Source organism: Anabrus simplex, chromosome 2 (assembly GCF_040414725.1).
Source record: "Anabrus simplex isolate iqAnaSimp1 chromosome 2, ASM4041472v1, whole genome shotgun sequence".
NCBI lineage: Eukaryota > Metazoa > Arthropoda > Insecta > Orthoptera > Tettigoniidae > Anabrus > Anabrus simplex.
Window position 1 is genome coordinate 560,837,230 of NC_090266.1, and position 22,961 is coordinate 560,860,190.

A 22,961-nucleotide genomic window follows, 5' to 3' on the forward strand; every position below is an offset into this window, starting at 1 on the left:
CTGCAATGGAGTCCAGCTTCTCATAATCGTTTACGGACCATGTAAAGACTTCCAGGAAAATTAGTCATCTGCATGAACTCCACCAATTAAGAACAGGTTCTCCTGTGAAGTTTCAACTAACCTATTGTCTTCTTCCCTATTAGAAACCCTCTTTAAACCAGTGCCCGCCTGGCTGAGTGGCTCAGACAGTAGAGACGCGGACCTTCTGACCCCAACTTGGCAGTTCGATCCTGGGTCAGTCCGGTGATATTTGAAGGTGCTCAAATATGTCAGCCTTATGCCGGTAAATTTACTGGCATGTAAAAGAACTCCTGCGGGACTAAATTCTGGCACCTCGGTGTCCCCAAAAACCTTAAAAGTAGTTAGTGGGACGTAAAGCCAATAACATTATTAAACCAGTGCCTTGTAGGCGTCCATTATACCCTGACACCCATCACAGCTGTATTCATCTCTGGGCAGCCCAAGGTGTAACACCACAAAAATCACTGCCTCACAAATGCTAAGACTGCCATGTTAGACGAGAGCCAGCACTTGCTCTCTTGACGTGTGTGGATAATATTCCATGTAAGAATGGAGTGAAGCATTTGGCATCAAAATTAGCTCGGTCAAACTTGGTGTGTTCATTGGCTAGTGTCATCATGGTGTATTCATTCAGGTAAAAAGAAAAATCGTTCACACCAGGATTCAAACCCTAGCTGTTACGGAACGCACGAATTTTGTAGCCTACAGCACTACATGGGAGCGTGCCATAAGCTCATAATTTCATAACGCTGTATGAAAGTGCATCTCTCGAGGAGAAGACAGAAGGGAAACAGGAGAGGGTAGAGTGAGAGCGACCGACACATGGAACAAGAACTATGGGCCATGTTGCGAAACACATCTAGCTCACAGTACAAAGCCAAACATAGCCAAAGTGGACTTTTTTGTATTTCAAGTCTCCAGAGATGCGACAATTTTTTATTGTTCATATTTACACTTTGATGTCCAAAATCCATGCTGGTTAGACTCCACACTTCTCTTTATCACAGTGTACATTACAGACAACCCAGTCCTGAATCCATGTTATGAAAATAATAGTAGGTATATAATTCCTTTCTGTAAAACTCACTAGTCTATTAAACATTTTTTTGACTATTTTTGAAATGCCAACTGGCAATGTAATTGGTTGATAATTATCTACCGGTAACTCATATTTTGTCTTTTTTTTTTCCTGGTACTGGAATGACTTTATAAAGCTTTAATTATTCTTTGGTTCCTTTACAGCTAGGTTACCTCATCCAGTGTGAAATGATTTAGAAACATAGATTCACAGCATGTACTTATTTTATTATATCTTATTATTAACTGTGCAAGTACCTAGTTGGTATTTCCCCAGTAATTTTTCAGGAATTACCAAAATATACTTGTTGGAAGTATTTGCATTTTTTTCAGGGTTCTAAATCACTTCATTATATCATGACAACGTGATATTTTGATTCATTCTTGCAGCATTCCCTGTTTACCTCTTTATTACTCCACATAGTCCTGTTATTATCGGATGATCTCGGTAGAAAGCCAGCTGCTAATTCATGTATTGACCTGCCGTTTGGTGTATAGTGGTAGTATGCTTGTCTATTACATGTGCAGTCCAACTGATGGATTTTAATTCTGCAAGAAGGGCCGATGACCTAGATGTTAAGCCCCTTTAAACAACAAGCATCATCAATTCTGCAATGAGGGCCGGCGTATTTAAGCACTTGCCAATACCTCCGGACTGCGTCAGCTTCGAACCACACAATACGGTCCCAGAAGACCAGCGATCTACCGTCCGAGCCACTCGTAATACCGTGGACCTGCGTTCAAAAGAGAGGCAGAGGACTCGGTGACGAAAGGCACGCAATACGGCTACGGATATCCAACCACGTGGCACTCGAATATCTGTAGGTATCTGTTTAGGCAACAGTTATATGGGCAGCCTAAGACACATAACGGGCTGAATGTGCCATGGTCTTTTATAAATAATTTATTAAGGTTCTGAAACGAGGTGGACAGCAATAACCTTAGGTTAAACGAATATGCGGAGCGGGATGAACTACGAACACATGGTTGATGCAATTCTACTTATAGTAACGCTGGCGAGACTAAGATACCTCATAGACAAGTAGTCTTAACGGGTAAAACATAATAAAAATACTCTTTTAATTCATCGTCCCAAATACACATCCACACCAAAATGTTATTAGCGCCTAGCATTAAATGGGAGAGAATGTAATGCAGTACCACACATAAAAACGAACAGCTCGAAACACATACTCATTGATTAGTAACAAGGTCCTGTTTCTGTTTTTGATTATAACCTACTAGACCCTCTTCTTCCACTTCTACTACTTCGCCCTTCTTCTTCTTCTTCTTCTTCTTCTTCTTCTTCTTCCCCTACGGACTCTGCTCAGCGCACTACGTCCAGTTACTGGGTTGATTTAAGTATTACTAGTTACTAAACAAAGGGACCGTTCAAAAGGACATATTAGAGGGGTAGTGAGAAACGGAAGTAGGAACTATTTTATTGGGAGAGATTGTTTATGAAAGATACGTTAGGAATATTCTAGGCGTCAATCGTACTGTTAAGGCCGGTCTCCACTGATTAACATTTAACAACAACATGTTAAATGTTAAAAGTGTTAAATGTTAACTGGTGACACCATCAGCATGTTAAATGTTAAATGTCAAAAACTGTTTCATTTAACATTGTGTCCACACTCAATAAACATGTCAAACTTGACATCCTTTGTTTATATACAGGTAGTTCATCATATCAGTTTAGATGGTGTCTAGTATTTTTAAATAAGGACAATGGAATCAGATGAAGAGGAATTGGCCTTTGTTATTGCCACTGTTGCTTCTTGTTATGATTTAGAAATTCAGTTTTATTAGGCACATTTCCTCCCCTCACTCTGCTCATAGCTTCAAAAGCAAACCACTTTGAAGTACAGGGTATAAACTTCGTCCGCTCCCGACTACCGACTTTTCTGAACTTTCTGCAATTCTCGACTGTACTGGGAGCGGAGGGACGCTAGTTTTTTTTTTTTTTCGATTTACTCGCGGGAACAATTATAGATATTTTCGAGTTCCTAGAAACTGTCGACTTTCTTCGCTTTATATCTGTATTCCTCTGGTGAGACATCCCACAAATAAGGCCTTTCTATTATATCTCTAATTAAGTCCAGAGTAATCTCCTTGCTCTACCCCATTTCTGACATTTTAGTATAGTGCAGAGAGAACGACACACGTGCGTGTACTGTATTTGTAGCTTATAACAAAGAAAACGAGTATTGCGGAGTGTTGTAATTATAATCCTGCTTCATGAGGAGCACGTCGTTTGCATCGTTTAGGTTATGTTTTGGCATGGAAACATCATGGAAGTTGCCGAAGCTGTGCCGACAACGCACGAACAACGAATTGACTTGACATGTTTTCCACTTGGAGCGGAAAACACGCCAACATGTTAAAAGTGTTAAGGCCGGTCTCCACTGATTAACATTTAACAACAACATGTTAAATGTTAAAAGTGTTAAATGTTAACTGGTGACACCATCAGCATGTTAAATGTTAAATGTCAAAAACTGTTTCATTTAACATTGTGTCCACACTCAATAAACATGTCAAACTTGACATCCTTTGTTTATATACAGGTAGTTCATCATATCAGTTTAGATGGTGTCTAGTATTTTTAAATAAGGACAATGGAATCAGATGAAGAGGAATTGGCCTTTGTTATTGCCACTGTTGCTTCTTGTTATGATTTAGAAATTCAGTTTTATTAGGCACATTTCCTCCCCTCACTCTGCTCATAGCTTCAAAAGCAAACCACTTTGAAGTACAGGGTATAAACTTCGTCCGCTCCCGACTACCGACTTTTCTGAACTTTCTGCAATTCTCGACTGTACTGGGAGCGGAGGGACGCTAGTTTTTTTTTTTTTTTTCGATTTACTCGCGGGAACAATTATAGATATTTTCGAGTTCCTAGAAACTGTCGACTTTCTTCGCTTTATATCTGTATTCCTCTGGTGAGACATCCCACAAATAAGGCCTTTCTATTATATCTCTAATTAAGTCCAGAGTAATCTCCTTGCTCTACCCCATTTCTGACATTTTAGTATAGTGCAGAGAGAACGACACACGTGCGTGTACTGTATTTGTAGCTTATAACAAAGAGAACGAGTATTGCGGAGTGTTGTAATTATAATCCTGCTTCATGAGGAGCACGTCGTTTGCATCGTTTAGGTTATGTGTTGGCATGGAAACATCATGGAAGTTGCCGAAGCTGTGCCGACAACGCACGAACAACGAATTGACTTGACATGTTTTCCACTTGGAGCGGAAAACACGCCAACATGTTAAAAGTGTTAACTCAACATTCTGAGTTAACATGCAAAGTCAATTGGAAGACACAATCACAATATACATGTCAACTGTAACATGTTAAATTAAACATGTTGGTGTTAAATGTTAAACAGTGGAGACCGGCCTTTATGAACAAGTATACATTGGTTAGAGTACAGGCAGGACGAATAGAAATAAATAGTGTGACGACTCCCTCTGAACCTTGCCTACGAGATATACAAGGCCGGGACCAAAGCGGATGATCGAGACATAGCTATAGATAGCTACCAATTTGCCGCTGAAAAGACGGCCCGACCGTGTTCACGGTTTGGCCGCTAGATGTCAGACTTCTGTTCTGCTCTTGGCGGACTTAAACCAAATACAGTAGAGACAATACACGACACTTACGGATTTCGCCTTGCTAAAATGGGAGACAATTCGACGGTGGCGATCCTAGTGACTTGACCTGAACAAATCGCGCTAAATTTAAATATCAATGGAAATGTATATACGGAAATGGATAAATAAATTACGTCTAGAAAGACAGTGGTATTGAGATATTAACTTCGAAGTTGCTAAAGCAATTCTGGATAAATGAATGAAGAATTATTTAAAAGGTTATTATTCAAAGACTGAAATTAGACATATAAACAAAGGTGTGAAATGGCTTGATCTTTCATTTATGCATTACTTTTTTTAGCTTTAGCATACCTGCCTGAAATCTTACGGTTGGATTTGTCTTTTTTCCTCATTTAAAAACAATGTATCATCACATTAAGACATTTGTCAATACAAATATCGGCACATTCCTTACACATATGATGCAATGAATTAACATTTAATAGCTGGACAATTTTCCTCTTAACATGAAGCCTACTAACAGAAAGAAAATCTATAAAATCCCGGCTTTAATCTGAGAAGAGAGATAAAAGAAAGAAAAGTTTGAAAATGTTGTCGATAGTGATGCTTTGAGGAATATTTAAGTACAATTAGAGTAAAAATGTAACATACCCTTGGCTGTATAGTCGAGGATTTTTAAAGTCGCTGGCCTGGAAATGATCTGAACAGATCTTATAATTCTTATACAAGCGTAACGTCCCTTCTTTCTTGTACACTTTATCCAAATCGCTTCTGTGACATTTCAAAACCCACAGATCACACCTACAACAACACATCGGTATTGAAGGTTAACTGCTGCACTATACAATAAAATATGCATATTATATTTTAAGCCCGTTAAAACATGGGTCGAGCAGGTCAGAAGATTATGAAGTACTATAAAAATCTCTGTCACTGGAAGAATATATATGCAAACACAATATTACTTACATGTTCTTGTCACGAGGGAACCTGAAGAACGAGCGCGCATTTTTCTCTACTTCGTAATTACTGCAGCCAAACACAGCACATACCTTTCCCCTCATGTTGAGAGGAGATATCAAGGAATGACACACGCTACTATTTAATTATGTCAACTCACTGAAAACGCATAAATAACACCAAAAACTTCACACATAAATACACGTGCTCTTATGACAGAATCAGTACCGTTCAGGTCTATCCGCTAGAGTGAGCTCCAATAGCTGTCCCTCGATATCTCACTCAGTGTCGTGTATTGTCTCTACTGTATTTGCTTAAACCAACGAGCTAGAATAACATAGAGAGGCGGAAGCGCTGCCTGGGTGAACCTAATAGAACGAACGTCCGCCATGTTTCCTGTTGTCACACAAGCAAGGGAGCATGGCCTTTAAATGACGAAAAGTGTAGAAAATGCGCATTTTAGAATCGCTGGGGAGAATTAAAGTCCGTTGCCGAAAGCTTGAAGCATGAAAGCGAATACCGCCACTTCATCATATTGCGGCACGAGGCCAACATCACGATCAGTTGATTGTAGGGTAGTTCGAAATCATCGCACAGTGACATACGAATAGGCCTCGAAATCGGAACAAGAGCGTTACCCTGCTTGGCTGTTATGGTTAAGCGTAAATTAGAATAAAAACGATGGACATAAATATCTATGACAGGAAACCTTAAAATCATAGGGACCTATAATAGGTTACAACCTCATTCTGTTAATATTTTTAAAATTATTGCATCCTCATGAGTACTGTGTTCCTTTCTTAATCTGTTTACCCTCCCGGATTGGTTTTTCCCACGGACTCGGCGACGGATCCCACCTCTACCACCTCAAGGACAGTGTTCTGGAGCGTGAGACATTGGGTCGCGGGATACAACTGTGAGGGAGGGCTGCACCTGCTATTCTGAACAGGGGCCTTGTGGGGGGAGAAGGAAGCGGCCGTGGCCTTAAGTTAGGTACCATCCCGGCATTTGCCTGGAGGAGAAGTGGGAAACCACGGAAAATCTCATCGAGGATGGCTGAGGTGGGAGTCGAACCCACTTCTACTCAGTTGACCTCCCCAGGCTGATAGAATCCCGTTACAGCCATCGTGCCCCTTTTCAAATTTCGTGGCGGAGCTGGGAATCGAAGCCGGGCTTCCAGGGGTGGCAGCTGCTCACACTAACCAGTGCACCACAGAGGCGGCCCATGAATACTTTACCACAATAATCGTTTAGTGTAATTATTTATTATGATATAGCGGGGATATCATGTTTCTCCCATTACCATATCATACTGGGATTACTAGCTTGAAAGTTGTCCATTATGAAGTGTGGCATTGTTTTAAAAACCAAGGCAACAGACATCTACAATAAAGGCTGTATACATTTCAAAAATAGCAGTAAAATGCTGTATTTATCATACTTGGTGTACGTTTGAACGAAATAAGTGATTTTTTGTGGTTACGTTTTCTTGGTGGTGGGCGTTCCATTTCCTTTATTTGTAAATGTGAATGAAAATTAAATAGGGCTGGAAATGTACAGAGCATAAGCAACTGAATTGAGTGGGATACCATTTATCTCTTTTCGCCCTCACAACGCATTGTTCAGTTAATTCCTTGTTCTTTAAACGAAATCTGAAACAAAATTCGACAAATAATTACCGTGGCTATCCGTACTTTCGCTAAGTAAACAATAAAATGGATTTAATTACAAACAGATATTACAAAAAGTAATCTCGGCTATAATTCAGTAATGCTTACTTAAAGTACGATATATCCTTGGTTTTATTACTCCGATTAGTACAAACATACGCTGAGCTTACGGCTGGCATTCTTGAAAGCGAGAATCTATCTTTTCACTTCTTAAAACTTAGGGAATTAAATTGGCATGCACGATCTCCCTGTCACCTCAACATATGCTCTCGCGCCAATTCGCTTTGTTTTGACAACCGTTAACATGGCTGCCCCTTATCAACATGCTTCAAGCAGAGAGCGCTGATGTCAGGTATACAGCCCCTCTATGTTATTCTAGCTCGTTGGCTTAAACCGAATAGGGTTATCCTGAACTAGTACCAATAGGTAGCGCGCGTGTACTACTCGGACTAGGCCATTCCACCTTCATTTGTTTCAGGGCTTGAAGGTTAGAATATCGCTGTCATTTAATTGACTCACAAGTATTATTGTGGTATCCTGAGATTCAATTAAAATGCCGGATTACTGTTGTGTGCCATTGTGCAAAAACCGAGGCATGCCATTTTCGTTCCATCAGTTTCCGAAGGATGTGAAACTTAGAAAACAGTGGATACATTCTATCAGAAGGAAGAATCTTAAACTGAGCCAGATTACGAAGAATGATAGAGTCTGTTCAGCACATTTTAGGAGCGATGATTATAGAACGACGTTGTTAGGCACGTAGATAAGTATATAACTTAAATGATTACTAGTACGCCTATAGTCTATTTAAAATTAAATGTGTTAAAGTGTGTGTAGAGGTACAGCAGAGAGGTACATGCCACTTGCAATTATATTATCGTTCGAATAACTATGAATATTTTGATTTTGTAGGTGAAAGGTCGCGGTTGAAAGTACATGCAGTGCCATCTGTATTTCTCTGGACTCCTGACACCGGCTCAGATGTAAAGATGAGAGAGGTTAGGGCACGTAACAGAGGAAAGAAAGAGGATGATCTGATGACAAGGCAAGACACAGCTGTGCTTCTGGACACCAATGACTTACCTATAGCAGCATTTGAAGAGTGTCAGTCATCTAGTGTTAATGAAAATATGAACCTTCCATTATCAAGCGGTACTGGTAACTTATTTAGGGATGTTGCATGCCAAACCAAAGACAGTGAGGGTGTACTTGATATTGAAAGACTTCTAACAATATCTGGTGCAGTGCAACTCTTCACAGGTTTTGACAACAGAGATCATTTTTATTTAGTGTTTCAAGCCCTGTGAAGGGGTAGATTTAGTCTGCAGGTATTTCTAATTTCACCAGAATACTGTTTCTTTTTAACAATGATGAAATTGAGAATGGCCAAAACAGATAAGGAACTTGGTTATGATTTTCGTTTAAATGTAACAACAGTAGGGCTAATTTTTTCTGTATGGATAAATTTTATGTATTGCCAGTTCAAAGAATTAAATATTTGGGTTGATCAGAAGACTGTGAGGGAAAACTCCCCTATGGAATTTAAGAAGCAATATCCTAACACAAGAGTAATTTTAGACTGTACTGAAATTCCAATAATGAAGCCTAAGAGTTCTAGTGCCCAACAGGATACATTTTCTACATACAAAGACTGTAACACTGTGAAGGTACTGATTGGAATAAATCCATCAGGATTTGTGTGTTTTATATCAGATGCATATGGTGGATCAGTTTCAGACAGGCAGTTGTTCATAAAATCTAATATTATTGACTTGTTGGAAGAAGGTGACTCAGTAATGGTTGATCGAGGATTTCAAATTCAAGACCTACTTTGCTCAAAGGTAGTAAGTGTAAATATTCCACCCTTCTTGAAAGGGAAAAGACAGTTCTCCACCATGAAAAATACCATGACAAGGAGAATTGCTTCCAAAAGAATACACATTGAAAGGGCTATAGGCTTAGGGAAAACATACAAAATTCTACAAACAAAGCTTCACATAAGCAAAGTTCCTCTGTCAGGTAGGATTATTTTTGTATGTTACATGTTGTGCAATTTCAGGAGATCAATCGTGTGATAGGTAGTATGTATTTATTTACAATAAAATGAAGCCTACTAAAGCAAAATATGGTAGGTAGACTATATTACGTTACAAGTGATCAATTGCTGGAAGCATGATATAATTGTTCATTTAGTGTTCATTTAGTGTTCATTTATACCAAAGGCTCATGGACCTAGTTCTCCATTAAAGCTGGAATAAAGTACTCATAGTAAAATTTCACAAGCTGTGGCAGCATTTCTTGAATAAACTCCTCATTCCTCTCAATGTTTATGATTACCATATCAACAGCTGTGTAGACAGCAAAACTACAGAACTGTCTATCAGTGATAAACAACTGTCCTTGCACTTGAAAATAATAGTTGTGTGACTGCTTTAAATGTATGCCATCTTTGTCCTCAATTAAATAAGGTGCAATACTGGCAGATACTTTGTCATATTCATGGCTTGGCACACCTTTCAGTTCCAGCACTCTGTCATTCCCAATGAGTCCATCACAACTTGCTGCTAGATAGTTTTTTGTGCGATGAATAATCAACCCACATTTGGATACACTATGATCTGTAATTTCTTCATACCTCCTCCTTGCCAGACATTCCTTATCCAAACCCCACTTCATAAATTTATTTTGGTATTGACTACCTGCAATTATTGTATGGGCCAAAGTTTTGGCATCTTTAGTGTGGCATATTCTACCAAAATAACTTGCAGTTAGCCTGTACTTCCTTTCCTTGTACCATAGTGCACATCTGGATTGCCCTCTTGTTTCCCTTTCTATATCTTTTATGGCATCCTCAGAGACAGGCACTAACTCAGATAAATAATTTGAGTTTGTGTCTGTTCCATAAAAATGATCATGTGCAACAGACAAGATGTTAACATTTGATTTGGGAAGTGATGACAAATAAGATAGTTTCATTCCTGAATTTTCAATTAAATGTCTCACATATGATTCATAACCTTCCTCGTTTCTGAGTGAGGCTGGTCTTGGATCAAAACATAACCGTGAACCTGTTGCTATGGGCAGATTTGACACTTTAACGGGACTTCCATGTACTTTCCTTTTTCGTGCAGGCTGGTGAAATGTTTGTAAAACGTCAGTTGGTGTTTCTGAACATTTTATCAAACCAGTTTTGCTGAAGTATTCAAGGGCATAACAAAGGGCAGCAGTATGCTTACAACAGGCTTTGGGTCCTATACCTGCTACACACTCACAACTTGCTGCTAGAATGCCAGAACCACAGCGATCTAGTATCAACTTAGCAGTGTACCCTTTGTTTTTGGTGAATTGTGATCTCACAGAAGACAGTACAAATACCCTATCACCCTCAAACACACACTTAATGATTTTAATGAACTTTTCATTAAATAAATTATATCCGGCATCACATAACGACTTGTAATTCTTCACTGGAGCTCCATCGATCTCAGATTTTCTGAAAACGAAGTAGTCCATCAAGTGAATATGTGATAATTTCACATGAGGCAGAAAGGAGACTGATAAATCTTTAAAGTTCATGTCACTTGGAAATATAGGCCTACTGGTAACCCTACTTTCTGTTGGTGTCTCCGTTGCCGATGTATTCCCATTTTCATATAAGCCCGCAATCTAAACAGAACAAACATTCATAAATAATTATAGTGCCACTGTGTACGGCACTGATTATATCCCTGTATTTATTATTTAAAATACTTTCGCACAGACAGCATGTAAAACATCTCTATCGTACCTTTGACAAAGCTCTTGTTTATTACCACCAACTCTCCTTCCTCGCTTCCTCAACTCTTCTTTTAAAGTGTTCATATTCATTTTATCTATGTTCGGATAAATATTAAATACGGCACTATTCGCATCATCCATATTCTCATTCATAACTTTACTATGCATAACCTAGGCCTAATCTCATTCTAGGCCGAGTAGTACACTCATGCCATCTAGCGGCAAAATTTTGCATAGGATAACCCTATGCAGTAGAGACAATACGCGACGCTGAGCGATATATCGAGGGACAGCTATTGGAACTCTCTCTAGCGAGTAGACCTGAGAACTACTGATTCTGTCATAAGAGCACGTGTATTTATGTGTGGAGTTTATGGTGTTATTTATACGTTTTCAGTGTGTTGACATAAATAGTAGCGTGTGTCATTCCATGATATCTCCTCTCAACATGAGGGGAAAGGTATGTGCTGTGTTTGGCTGCAGTAACTATGAAGTAGAGAAGAATGCGCGGTCGTTCTTCAGGTTCCCTCGTGACAAGAACATGTAAGTAATATTGTGTTTGCATGTATATTCTTCCAGTGACAGAGATTTTTATAGTACTTCATAATCTTATGACCTGCTCGAACCATATTTTAACTGGCTTAAAATGTAATACGCATATTTTATTGTATAGTGCAGCAGTTAACCTTCAATACCGATGTGTTGTTGTAGGTGTGATCTGTGGGTTTTGAAATGTCACATAAGTGATTTGGATAAGGTGTACAAGAAAGAAGGGACGTTACGCTTTTGTAAGAATTATAAGATCTGTTCAGATCATTTCCAGGTTAGCGACTTTAAAAATCCTCGACTATACAGCCAAGGGTATGTTATATTTTTACTCTAATTGTACGTAAATATTCCTCAAAGCATCACTATCGACAACATTTTCATACTTTTCTTTCTTTTATCCCTCTTCTCAGATTAAAGCCGGGATTTTATAGATTTTCTTTCTGTTAGTAGGCTTCATGTTAAGAGGAAAATTGTCCAGCTATTAAATGTTAATTCATTGCATCACATGTGTAAGGAATGTGCCGATATTTGTATTGACAAGTGTCTTAATGTGACGATACAATGTTTGAAATGAGAAAAAAGACAAATACAACCATAAGAGTACAGGCAGGAATGCTAAAGCTAAAAAAGGAATGCATAAATGAAAGATCAAGCTATTTCACAGAAGTCCATTTCACATCTTGTTTATATGTCTAATTTCAGTCTTTGAATAATAACCTTTTAAATAATTCTTCATTCATTTATCCAGAATTGCTTTAGCAACTTCGAAGTTAATATCTCAATAACAATTTCTTTCTAGACGTAATTTATTTATCTATTTCCGTACATACATTTCCATTGATATTTGAATTTAGCGCGATTTTTTCAGGTCAAGTCATTAGGAGCGCCACCGTCGAATTGTCTCCAATTTTAGCAAGGCTAAATCCGTAAGTGTCGCGTATTGTTTTTACTGTATTTGCTTTAACCAAATACAGTAGAGACAATACGCGACACTCTGTGAGATATCGAGGGACAGCTATTAGAGCTCTCTCTAGCGGATTGACCTGGGAACTACTGATTCTGCCATAAGAACACGTGTATTTCTGTGTGGAGTTTATGGTGTTATTTATGCGTTTTCAGTGAGTTGACATAATTAAATAATAGCATGTGTCATTCCTTGATATCTCCTCTCAACATGAGGGGAAAGGTATGTGCTGTGTTTGGCTGCAGGAACTATGAAGTAGAGATGAATGCGCGGTCTTTCTTCCGTTCCCCTCGTAGGTAAATGTAAGTAATATTGTGTCTGCATATATATTCTTCCAGTGACAAAGATATTTTTATAGTACTTCATAATCTTCTGACCTGCTCGACTCATATTTTAACTTGCTTGAAATATAATACGCAGACTTCATTGTATAGTGCAGCAGTTAAACTTTAGTACCGATGAGTTGGTGTAGGTGTGATCTGTGGGTTTGATTTAATTCAAGAAAATACATATGCATATGAGTGTGGTTGGTTGTGTTCCAAGTTACCCCATTTGGAATGCCGTAATGCGTTATCAAGCATTGAAGAAAATATGGGTGATTTAAGAAATGTACATATTTTGTTGAAACAATATGATGCAAATTAGCTTTACCCTAATGTAATGGCATTATGGCAAGTATTGTTTACAGGAAAAGTTTGAATGTTTTTGAGGTTAAAATTATATATTTTCTTTCTGTTACCGTAGTAGGCTTTAAGTTAAAAGGAAAATTCACCAGCTCTTAAATATAAATTCATTGAATCGTGTACGTAAGGGTTGTGCCGATATTTTTATTGACAAGTGTTTTAATATGATGATACAATGTTTTTAAATGAGAAAAAAGAAAAATCTAGCCATGAATGTTCAGGCAGGAATTCTAAAGCTAAAAATGTTATGCATAAATGAAAGATCAAGCCCTTTCACAGCAGTCCATTTCACATCTTGATTATATGCCTAATTTCAGTCTTTAAATAATAACCTGTTAAATAATTCTTCATTCATTTATCCAGAATTGCTTTAGCAACTTTGAAGTTAATATCTTAGTAACAGTTTCTTTCTAGACGTAATTTATTTATCCATTTCCGTATGTACTTTTCCATTGATATTTGAATTTAGCCCTAATTTTCAGGTCAAGCCACTAGGAGCGCAACTTCCAACTTGCCTCCCATTTTTACAAGGCTCAATCCGGAAGTGTTGCGTATTGTCTCTACGGTATTTGCTTGAACCAAGACCAACTGCAATCCTCATACCGTAATATTAAGAAAACATGGAAGCCGAAGTAGCCGGATTGTTGGGAATGGCTAATGCAAAAATATCACGTACAATGATGCTAATTTTATATGATAAATGTAATATCATAGGGAAAATAACTTTTCACGTATGGAAACGCTTCGACAACAAGTATGCACCACATACAATCAACTAGAGTAACATATATTCTACCAGAAAAGAGAATAACAAGCTGATTATTTAGAAATTGCATTTAGTCAAATAACGTTTTTTCTTAGATTTCACTTCGCTGCATAGATGAAAATACATGATGATTCTGTTAAAATTATATATAACATCATATTGAATGCTTCAAAATAAATTAAGGTGCAAGATTTCTCAATTTTTTTCGCTCAAATGAGAACTATGAAACCTAATTTGTTGCCTTAGTTTCGAAGTTTACAATTTCGTACATTTAGCACCCAATTAAAGGGAAGTACACCCGAAATGATGTTATTGGCTTCACATCCCACTAACTACCCTTTTTACGGTTTTCGCAGACGCCGAAGTGCCGAAATTTGGTTCTGCAGTAGTTCTTTTACGTGCCAGTAAATCTACCGACACGAGGTTGATGTATATGAGCACCTTCAAATACCACCGGAATGAGCCAGGATCGAACCTGCCACATTGTAAGAAGGCCAGCGCCTTAACCGTCTGAGCCACTCAGCCCAAGTACTCCCAAATGTAAACCCAATGAACGGCTCTGGTAATGTTAACATAATATTGACATATGCATAGCAACACTTAACACAATGATGGTAACCTTAGTAATGAAACGTTCAAACACTAAGTATGTAATAGGTTTTTACCCATTAAAGAACATGATTCAAAATCTCTGTTGACTCTAAACATTGAGTTCAGTGTAGTCTGCTTGAAAACAGATAACCACATCATGAATCAAAAGATGTTGATAGTGTAAATCCCTGCGTTACAAACCCAGCTATTCCCTGAAGTCACTGTTTCTTCTATATAACAGTATACAGATAGCTCCATCTGTCACAATTATAAGGTTTGTTATTCTCCACAAGATCCAGGCAAACATTTCCGCAAGGAAGCACAGATTATTGTAAAATACACTTACATCTAAATCACTGGACACTTTAATGCACATTCACGCTGACGGAATATCACAATATCGATTATATTCTATCTAAATTAATATTTTGGAGGAATACGAATAGCTTCCCCGTTTAGAATTACAGAAAGGTCTTCCCTAATCTCAGATAGATTCTCAAAATATTGTATTCATACAACAGTTTTGTCGTCGACTTCAAAATAATCACGACGTACAGTATATTCCTAATCCATTTATCTCTAAATTATTCCGTAGAAAACTTAATAATAGTTGTAAGAGAGGCATTGCCGTAATTAGACAAACCTGGTTCACAACACGATCAAAACCAACACATTCTCATATTACTGCGTAGAAGTATATATCCCAAGAGTCCACTGAATCATATAAATACACTCGCATATTATATTTTACAAAGAAACTAACATTTATCGTCAGTTTACATGAAGTTACACCGACTATACACGATAACAACAAACCAAAACAAACCCACACTTCCAACATATCCGGCTACTAGATTCGCCATCTTTGAACGATCGAGAGTAGCATTAAAGTCTGAGGATTGGAGTCGGTCTTGCTTTAACATTGTGAAGTACGGAGTAATTGTGATGTTGTGCTGATTTTATGCAATTTTTGTGCGTATTGTCCCTGTCGGGGAGTGTCCATGAGGTTGAAAGGCATGGTGCACTGTTGTGTGCCTCTATACTTCGGATACCGCGAAAAAGCAATAAAATGTGACGTTCAATAATATTTCTTCGGAGTGTGGTTTGAGAGAGAAATGCAGGCAAGCTATTTCGAGGCACGAGTATATAGCTTGCATTTTAATACATCAGATTTCAGTGTATCCATATCAATCAAGCGAATTCTCCCCAACGAAGTTCCTTCTGTTTTTATTGTATATCATGTTCAAAACAGAAAAGTGTCAAACGCAGGAAGGCTCAAGCTCCAAGAAATGACATATTGCCATAAAAAATAAAAAACATTATGATTCAGATAACGATGAACATACCATATCTTCAGCATATAACTGATCTACATCACCCACAAACAAAAAATAGGAGTACCTACAAGTCTCGTTTCTATGTCAAGGGAAGGCTACGTGCATCTGTGTTAAATCTAAATATATATAGATGAGATTTCAAATGCCAGATTACGGAAAACATTCTTCATATTGAGAAGTAGGATACGGTAATGAAATCAGAAAAAATATTTAAGGTATCTGAACTTGACCGAAAGTAAACCAAATTGATATAATGGTTCAAATGATCTTTTAGGAGCGCTATTGCTGTTAGAACAATCTGAATCTTACGGGAAAAAAGTGAAAAACGGAGAAACCACAATAAAAATGTGCGTCCTATGGCACAGGAAAGCACCTATCATCTACAGATTTGAGATCCTTACACTGCCTAACTGTACAACATCAGAAGATGCTGAAAATTATGTAAGATTCTATAATGGCGAAACGAGCATAACATCGCTCTCCAAACAGCGGCTTCAATACGAATGTCGCAACGGGGCTAAAAGTCAGGTTGTGAGTTTCACAAATAGGAAAAGTCCTCTCAGTTTTAATTACTGCATTGATGGGGTGAAAGTTCCTTTTGGGGATCATTGTAAGTATCTAGGTGTCAATATAAGGAAAGATCTTCACTGGGGTAATCACATAAATGGGATTGTAAATAAACGGTACCGATCTCTACACATGGTTATGAGGGTGTTTAGGGGTTGTAGTAAGGATGTAAAGGAGAGTGCATATAAGTCTCTGGTAAGACCCCAACTAGAGTATGGTTCCAGTGTATGGGACCCTCACCAGGATTACCTGATTCAAGAACTGGAAAAAATCCAAAGAAAAGCAGCTCGATTTGTTCTGGGTGATTTCCGACAAAAGAGTAGCGTTACAAAAATGTTGCAATGTTTGGGTTGGGAAGAATTGAGAGAAAGAAGAAGAGCTGCTCGACTAAGTGGTATGTTCCGAGCTGTCAGCGGAGAGATGGCGTGGAATGACATTAGTAGACGAATAGGTTTGAATGGCGTTTATAAAAGTAGGAAAGATCACGATATGAAGATAAAGTTGGAATTCAAGAGGACAAACTGGGGCAAATATTCATTTATAGGAAGGGGAGTTAGGGATTGGAATAACTTACCAAGGGAGATGTTCAATAAATTTCCAATTTCTTTGAAATCATTTCGGAAAAGTGTAGGAAAGCAACAGATAGGGAATCTGCCACCTGGGCGACTGCCCTAAATGCAGATCAGTATTGATTGATTGATTGATTGATTGATTGATTGATTGATCAGATGTTGGGAGGAAAAGATAGGATAGCTGATCATTTATAAGGCGGTGATTAAACCCAAAGTTATTTATTACCGTAATCTCGATCGGTTTATCGGATACACTGAGGCAGAATTAGAGAAAACGGGAAGAAGTGACAAACTCGCTAATAGACTTCTCTGCTTCTTTCGTGAATAACATATTTCGTTTGAGCAAAGTGTAAGAAGTACGTTGTAGAAAGTAAGTCATACAACTGCTCTTGGTCTATTTATTTATCTCACATGTTTGGTGTCTTCTGAAATTGCTAGTTTTAATTAATTTTTATAGGTCTTCGTACTGGAACGTGTTGCAATTAGCGGGCGAGACAGCTCAGTAAAGAGAAATCTAGCGGCGCTTGTCGGAAGTATCTCGACGCCGAGTCTAGTGTGCTGAATTTCCCAGCCTTATGCATCTCGTTGGCAACGCTCTGAACCACATGTTAACAGAAACGGTGTCCATGTTCTCCGCCAACTGCAGCGCTGCTGTCGATAAAAGGACCAAGTACGCGCGCTTTTTGTCGGCTTACTGCGGAAGTGTGTAAACAGTTTGTGGTCTTTTTCAGTAGTTTTATACATTATCCAGTTGTATAAGTGCAAAATAGGTGGTATAAACTTTTCGTGAAATGAAAAGTGAAAAAGATTAAGCATTTGAGATGTAGGACGTATACTATGGCATATGCTTCAATTTACTACTGAATGTAAATATGCCTACAACTTGCATTTCGGGTTACGATAAACATTCTAATGATAAGCGTCATTTTTGTTTCACCCCCAAATGATCCCACCCTGTTCTCAAAGTGATCGAAGGCTATCCCACGTCAACATCTGCCTTAAAGTGATAGTACCCTTAACATCATTTTTCAGTCAGATTAGAGCAGGCCTTTCCAACTCGAGCACTTAGTGCTGGGGCGCACCAGCCCTGCACTCAGCAGCATCGTTCCCCTCCTTCCCCACCTACTCCACGCTGTGGTCGGTGCATGTGTACGTAAGAGACAGTACATTCATTCTCATTCTGTGTGTGTGTGTCATTCTCAGTAGAATCTATTCGATTGAACAGACAGCGGAGCAGTTGGTTTCTCCTTCGTTAAAAATGTCGTTTAATCCTTCATGGGTGGATTCATATTTTGTTCTCAGTACCGAAGTGAAAGCTCAATTTTTAATTTGTCATGTCATTTTAAGCGTAAAGTCTTCAATCGTTCGACGACACTACCACAATAAACATGTTTCCACCTATGATGACTTTGTTGGCGCAGCAAGAACCGAACAAATTGCTAAGTTAAAATCGGAATTGCTAAGTTCTTCAGAGATAAGAAATAACTTACTCATTAGGAATTGTTTTACATGCAATTTAGGAGACTTGTTTTTCGTTTTTGGTTTTGTATTACTAAGAACTGTTTAAAATTAGACTTAGATGTGCTGCTAAGAAAACACACCGGGCGAGTTGGCGATGCGGTTAGGGGCGCTCAGCTGTGAGCTTGCATATGGGAAATAGTGGGTTCGAACCCCACTGTCGGCAGCGCTGAAGATGGTTTACCGTGGTTTCCCATTTTCAAACCAAGGAAATTCTGGAGCTGTTCCTTAATTAAGGCCACGGCCGCTTCCTCCCCATTCCTAGCCTTTCCTATCCCATCGCCGCCATATGTCCTATTGCAAAAACAAACACAAAGATAATTATTTTAATTATTTTATATCCCTGTCCCACAGATACTTGAACCCAACACTTTAGAAAGCACAGTTCGAGCACGTTATGGGATATTGTTGCTCTGAAAATTGCAAAAAGTGGTGACCCTTTACTGATGGTGAATTTGCAAAATAATGTTTAACAGAGTGCTCGGAAGTACTGTGTCTACGCGCTGTGGCTCACTTTGAGGCGATAAGCTTGTCAAAACAAACTATCTCTCGTCATGTACAGGAACTCACGTATGTCTACTTATGAAAATCCTGGAGACTATCATACGTCGTTACAGATTTTGCACTCTGAACTCAATGCCCAATTCAAAGAAATGAATGATATAGTACCTCAACTTGGAATATTTATCACCCCATATTCAGCACGTCTTGAAAAATCACCATCATATTTCTAAACATAGCTGATAAGACTAGGGTGTGGCGCAATCCTAAAGGACAGGTGTTCAACCACAAGAATTTCCAAAACTTCAAGCAGTTGCCTTAAAATTTACGTCAATATTCGGTACAACGTATGCATGCGAACAGATGTTTTCAATTCTGAATTTTTAATAAACGGAGAACTAGAACTTCTCTGTCTGATACGGACTTAGGGGATGTACGTTAGAATGTCTACTGCCAAACCGATTGTACCCATTATTGGTAAATTAGTTGCCGCAAGACGATGTCAACAATCGACTTAAACGATAAATGTACATTAAGGCAAACGCAAAGTATGTACAGAATAAATTGTGTGTTTATGTGTTTCCAGAACTGTCATAAATAATATTGTTTTCATAAGCTGCGCGCTGACTTGACGAACTGTGGTTCTGCCCCTGCCACTTCCCCTCCTTCCCCCGACACCTCAACGGTGTTATAGCACAGCACAGGGGCTGCTGCCGGGGCCGATCGGGGCCGGCTGGGTCGTGGGATCACCTCAGTTGGAATCGCATGGATTAGAGTCACTGCAAAAGCTGTTGTCAAAGGGAATGCCAAAATCAAAAGTACAGCTCAGGAAAAAAATTACAACACGCTTACCTTCGATTAGCCACCATTATAATTTTTTTTGCTAGTGGCCTTACGTCGCACCGACACAGATAGGTCTTATGGCGACGAAAGGGTAGGAAAGGCCTAGGAGTTGGAAGGAAACGGCCGTGGGCTTAATTAAGGTACAGCCCCAAAATTTGCCTGGTGTGAAAACGGGAAACCATGGAAAAACATCTTCACGGCTGCCGACAGTGGGATTCGAACCCACTATCTCCCGGATGCAAGCTCACAGCCGCGCGCCCCTAACCGAACGGCCAACTAGCCCGCTCCACCATTATCAAGTTGGGAAGATGAACAAATAGCTCCTCTGACCAGTTCAAAAATGAATGTTATTCATAACTTCTCTGAGTATATTGTTAAACATTTAAACAAAGTGATAGGCTGTACTGCATGTATTGGTTCTATGCAAAACAATACAGAGGAGACAAAAGGCAGTCCGTTTTCTGCCCTAACAAGTCTAGAAGAATATTGTAACGCATCCAACTATCTCATTTACCCATCGAATTAATTATTATTTGTGTTTTCGCACGTAGAGGAAGCTGTTGTGAGGAATTTTAGTGTACAAGAAATGTTATGGGGAGTAATATTTCAAGAATGCCTGGATAGTTTACCTCCAATTACTGTTTCTCATCGACTTGGGTGCTGTACTGAACCTGCTCAAGTCTTGGTATAAACAATAATTTTCCTTTACGTACAATGTCGATTTTATTTCCGAATAAAAGAAGTCAGGAAAGAAATGCAAGCTCGTACGACCGAAAAACATACCCGGAAAATTTCCAAGGTGTCCAGTTAACTGACTGACGGGGTGAAGTGCTGGTAAGGTTCATTAAGCTGAGCACGTTAACATATAAATAGAATTAGTTATGTAGGAATTAAATGTGTATGATATACCGGTACGTAACAATCATGTGGGTTCCTGCAGAGTTTTATTACGTATATATTACGTAGCATGTACACTAACAGTTTAACATGTGTTTTAAGATTATAATTGGTAATTGCAACTGAGTTTGATTTCGTGGTGAATTAATGAAATATCACTTAGGCCTATAGACACATTCACTTTTGAGATGTTCGATAAGATACTGACGTACCAATTTCAGAAGTAATGTTATTAAATCATTTCTAAATGTGAACTATTTCCTACTATTTTTCACATATTACTTTCAAAACAAGGGACACTATAATATTAATTTGAACGAAACACAGATCACACATGAACACAGTCATCGGTCAGTAAACAGAAAGCACAGTCCTGAAACATCACAATAATGAACATACGGTTTTAAATCATATATTTAAACGACAAATTCCGAATTAAGTCACACCAGATCTCATCTAGAATCACATGTTCGGAGACAGCTGATCACTATTTATCTACAGCAGCGCTGCGTAGCGTAGGAACATACCAACCAGCAGAAGTCGTCACACTATGCATTTTTATTCGTCCTGGTACAGGTATTGCGCCGTTCCCGCGTCCAGGTCGAGTCGAGCAAGATCCAGGCTAGCTCGAATACAATATCAATTTCTAAGTAAATCGTATTTCTGGGCTATGAGTTCCGCATCGAGAGAAGATCAACGGGGTATGCTGTCAGATAAACCTAACCTACGTAACGGACGTCTCCTGTTCGTAATCTGGTTAGTTTCCGCATAACTTACTATAATTCTTAACTAACAGTCACATAAAACTAAACACGTATCCTAGGAAGTCATTGAAAGAAATAATTAAGTTTTATATAATACTATTTATTAAAAATAAGGAAAAATCGTAGAAGGTGATTTAAATACTTTGAATGCTGTGTTGAAGAAATAAATGGTAAACAACTGACTTCGTGTTTCATCAATTAATTTTAAAATGTTTTCAGATTGGAGGCCTCCAACTAAATAAATATGTTTACAGTATTTACAATCTCGATTGGGAGTTATAAAATGTGAATGACGCAAATTCTTTGTGTTGAATAAGTCAAGAACAAAATTAAAATCACATTATCATTTTTTTCTCAAACGTTGCATGAAATGCTTCCAGAACTCTTACTTGCTTTTACTAAAATTTTCACTAATCACATCACAGCGCGATAGATTCATCTGATAATAGCTGTTCATACTCAATTATCAGCAGTATCATTTGTTATAAGGAAATTTTTAAGCAATTATTATAAATATTACAAATATTTCACATATTTCAAATATCTCAAACAATTCAAACACTTCAATCACTTCAAAACTGTTGGTACTCTGGAGAGAAAGATAACTCATTACTTCCTTTAAAATAACATGATCGAAATGTCATGACCTATATTTACTCAAATTGTTCATTTAAAATATTTATTAATCTCAAAAAATAATTTAAGTGCCCACATAATAATAATGTGTGATCTGTTGCTGTGCCATCATTCATATCTGACAATTACTTAACTAGATTCTGCTGGATATCAAGTGATCTAGCTTGTAAGGAGACTCTACCAATTACTATTAGCCTTCAATTATAGAGAAAAGTTACCAGTGATATCGATTAATGCAGTTAAATAAGCTTCCTAGCTTTCTTTATATGAATAATAATATTTGTGGTTAGAAAAATAGTATAGATATAGGCTACATTTGTGCTACTCTTCCTATCTGGAATTATTTGATGATCCAATAGGTAGGTGTCAACATAGGAACGTTATCTAAATAAAATCAAATCAAAAATCAAAATCTCTTTATTTGCAAATGAGGTGCCTACCTCGGTGGCAAATGGTACACTAAAATACATTATTGTCAAGCACTAAATATTAAATTAACAAGAGAACAAAATTTTCCTATAATATAATATTATACAATTTACGCTAACAATTTTTTCTATTAAACACACAGCTCATCCTTAGTAAATTTATATTGTTTACAAAATTCTACTAATAATATCTCCTGTACTACTTACAAATATAGTCAA

General features: G+C 38.1%; 1 protein-coding gene across 8 annotated transcripts in view; it reads right to left on the reverse strand.

Annotated features, from left to right (window-relative positions):
• Nucleotides 1-22,961, reverse strand: part of LOC136864227 (tRNA-queuosine alpha-mannosyltransferase) — a 277,090-nt gene that overhangs the window by 250,310 nt on the left and 3,819 nt on the right. For 3 of the 8 annotated variants that reach the window (XM_067140955.2, XM_067140956.2, XM_067140949.2), the window contains exon 1: nt 2,293-2,395. The exons of 1 other annotated variant lie outside the window; for it this stretch is intronic. In XM_067140955.2, coding sequence (XP_066997056.2) covers nt 2,293-2,296 — 4 coding nt within the window. In that variant the 5' untranslated portion in view covers nt 2,297-2,395. Of the gene's footprint in view, nt 1-1,502; nt 1,818-2,292; nt 2,396-22,961 lie in introns of those variants that run through there. 4 more of the 8 variants (XM_068226216.1, XM_067140952.2, XM_067140950.2 and 1 more) reach the window with 3 other exon arrangements.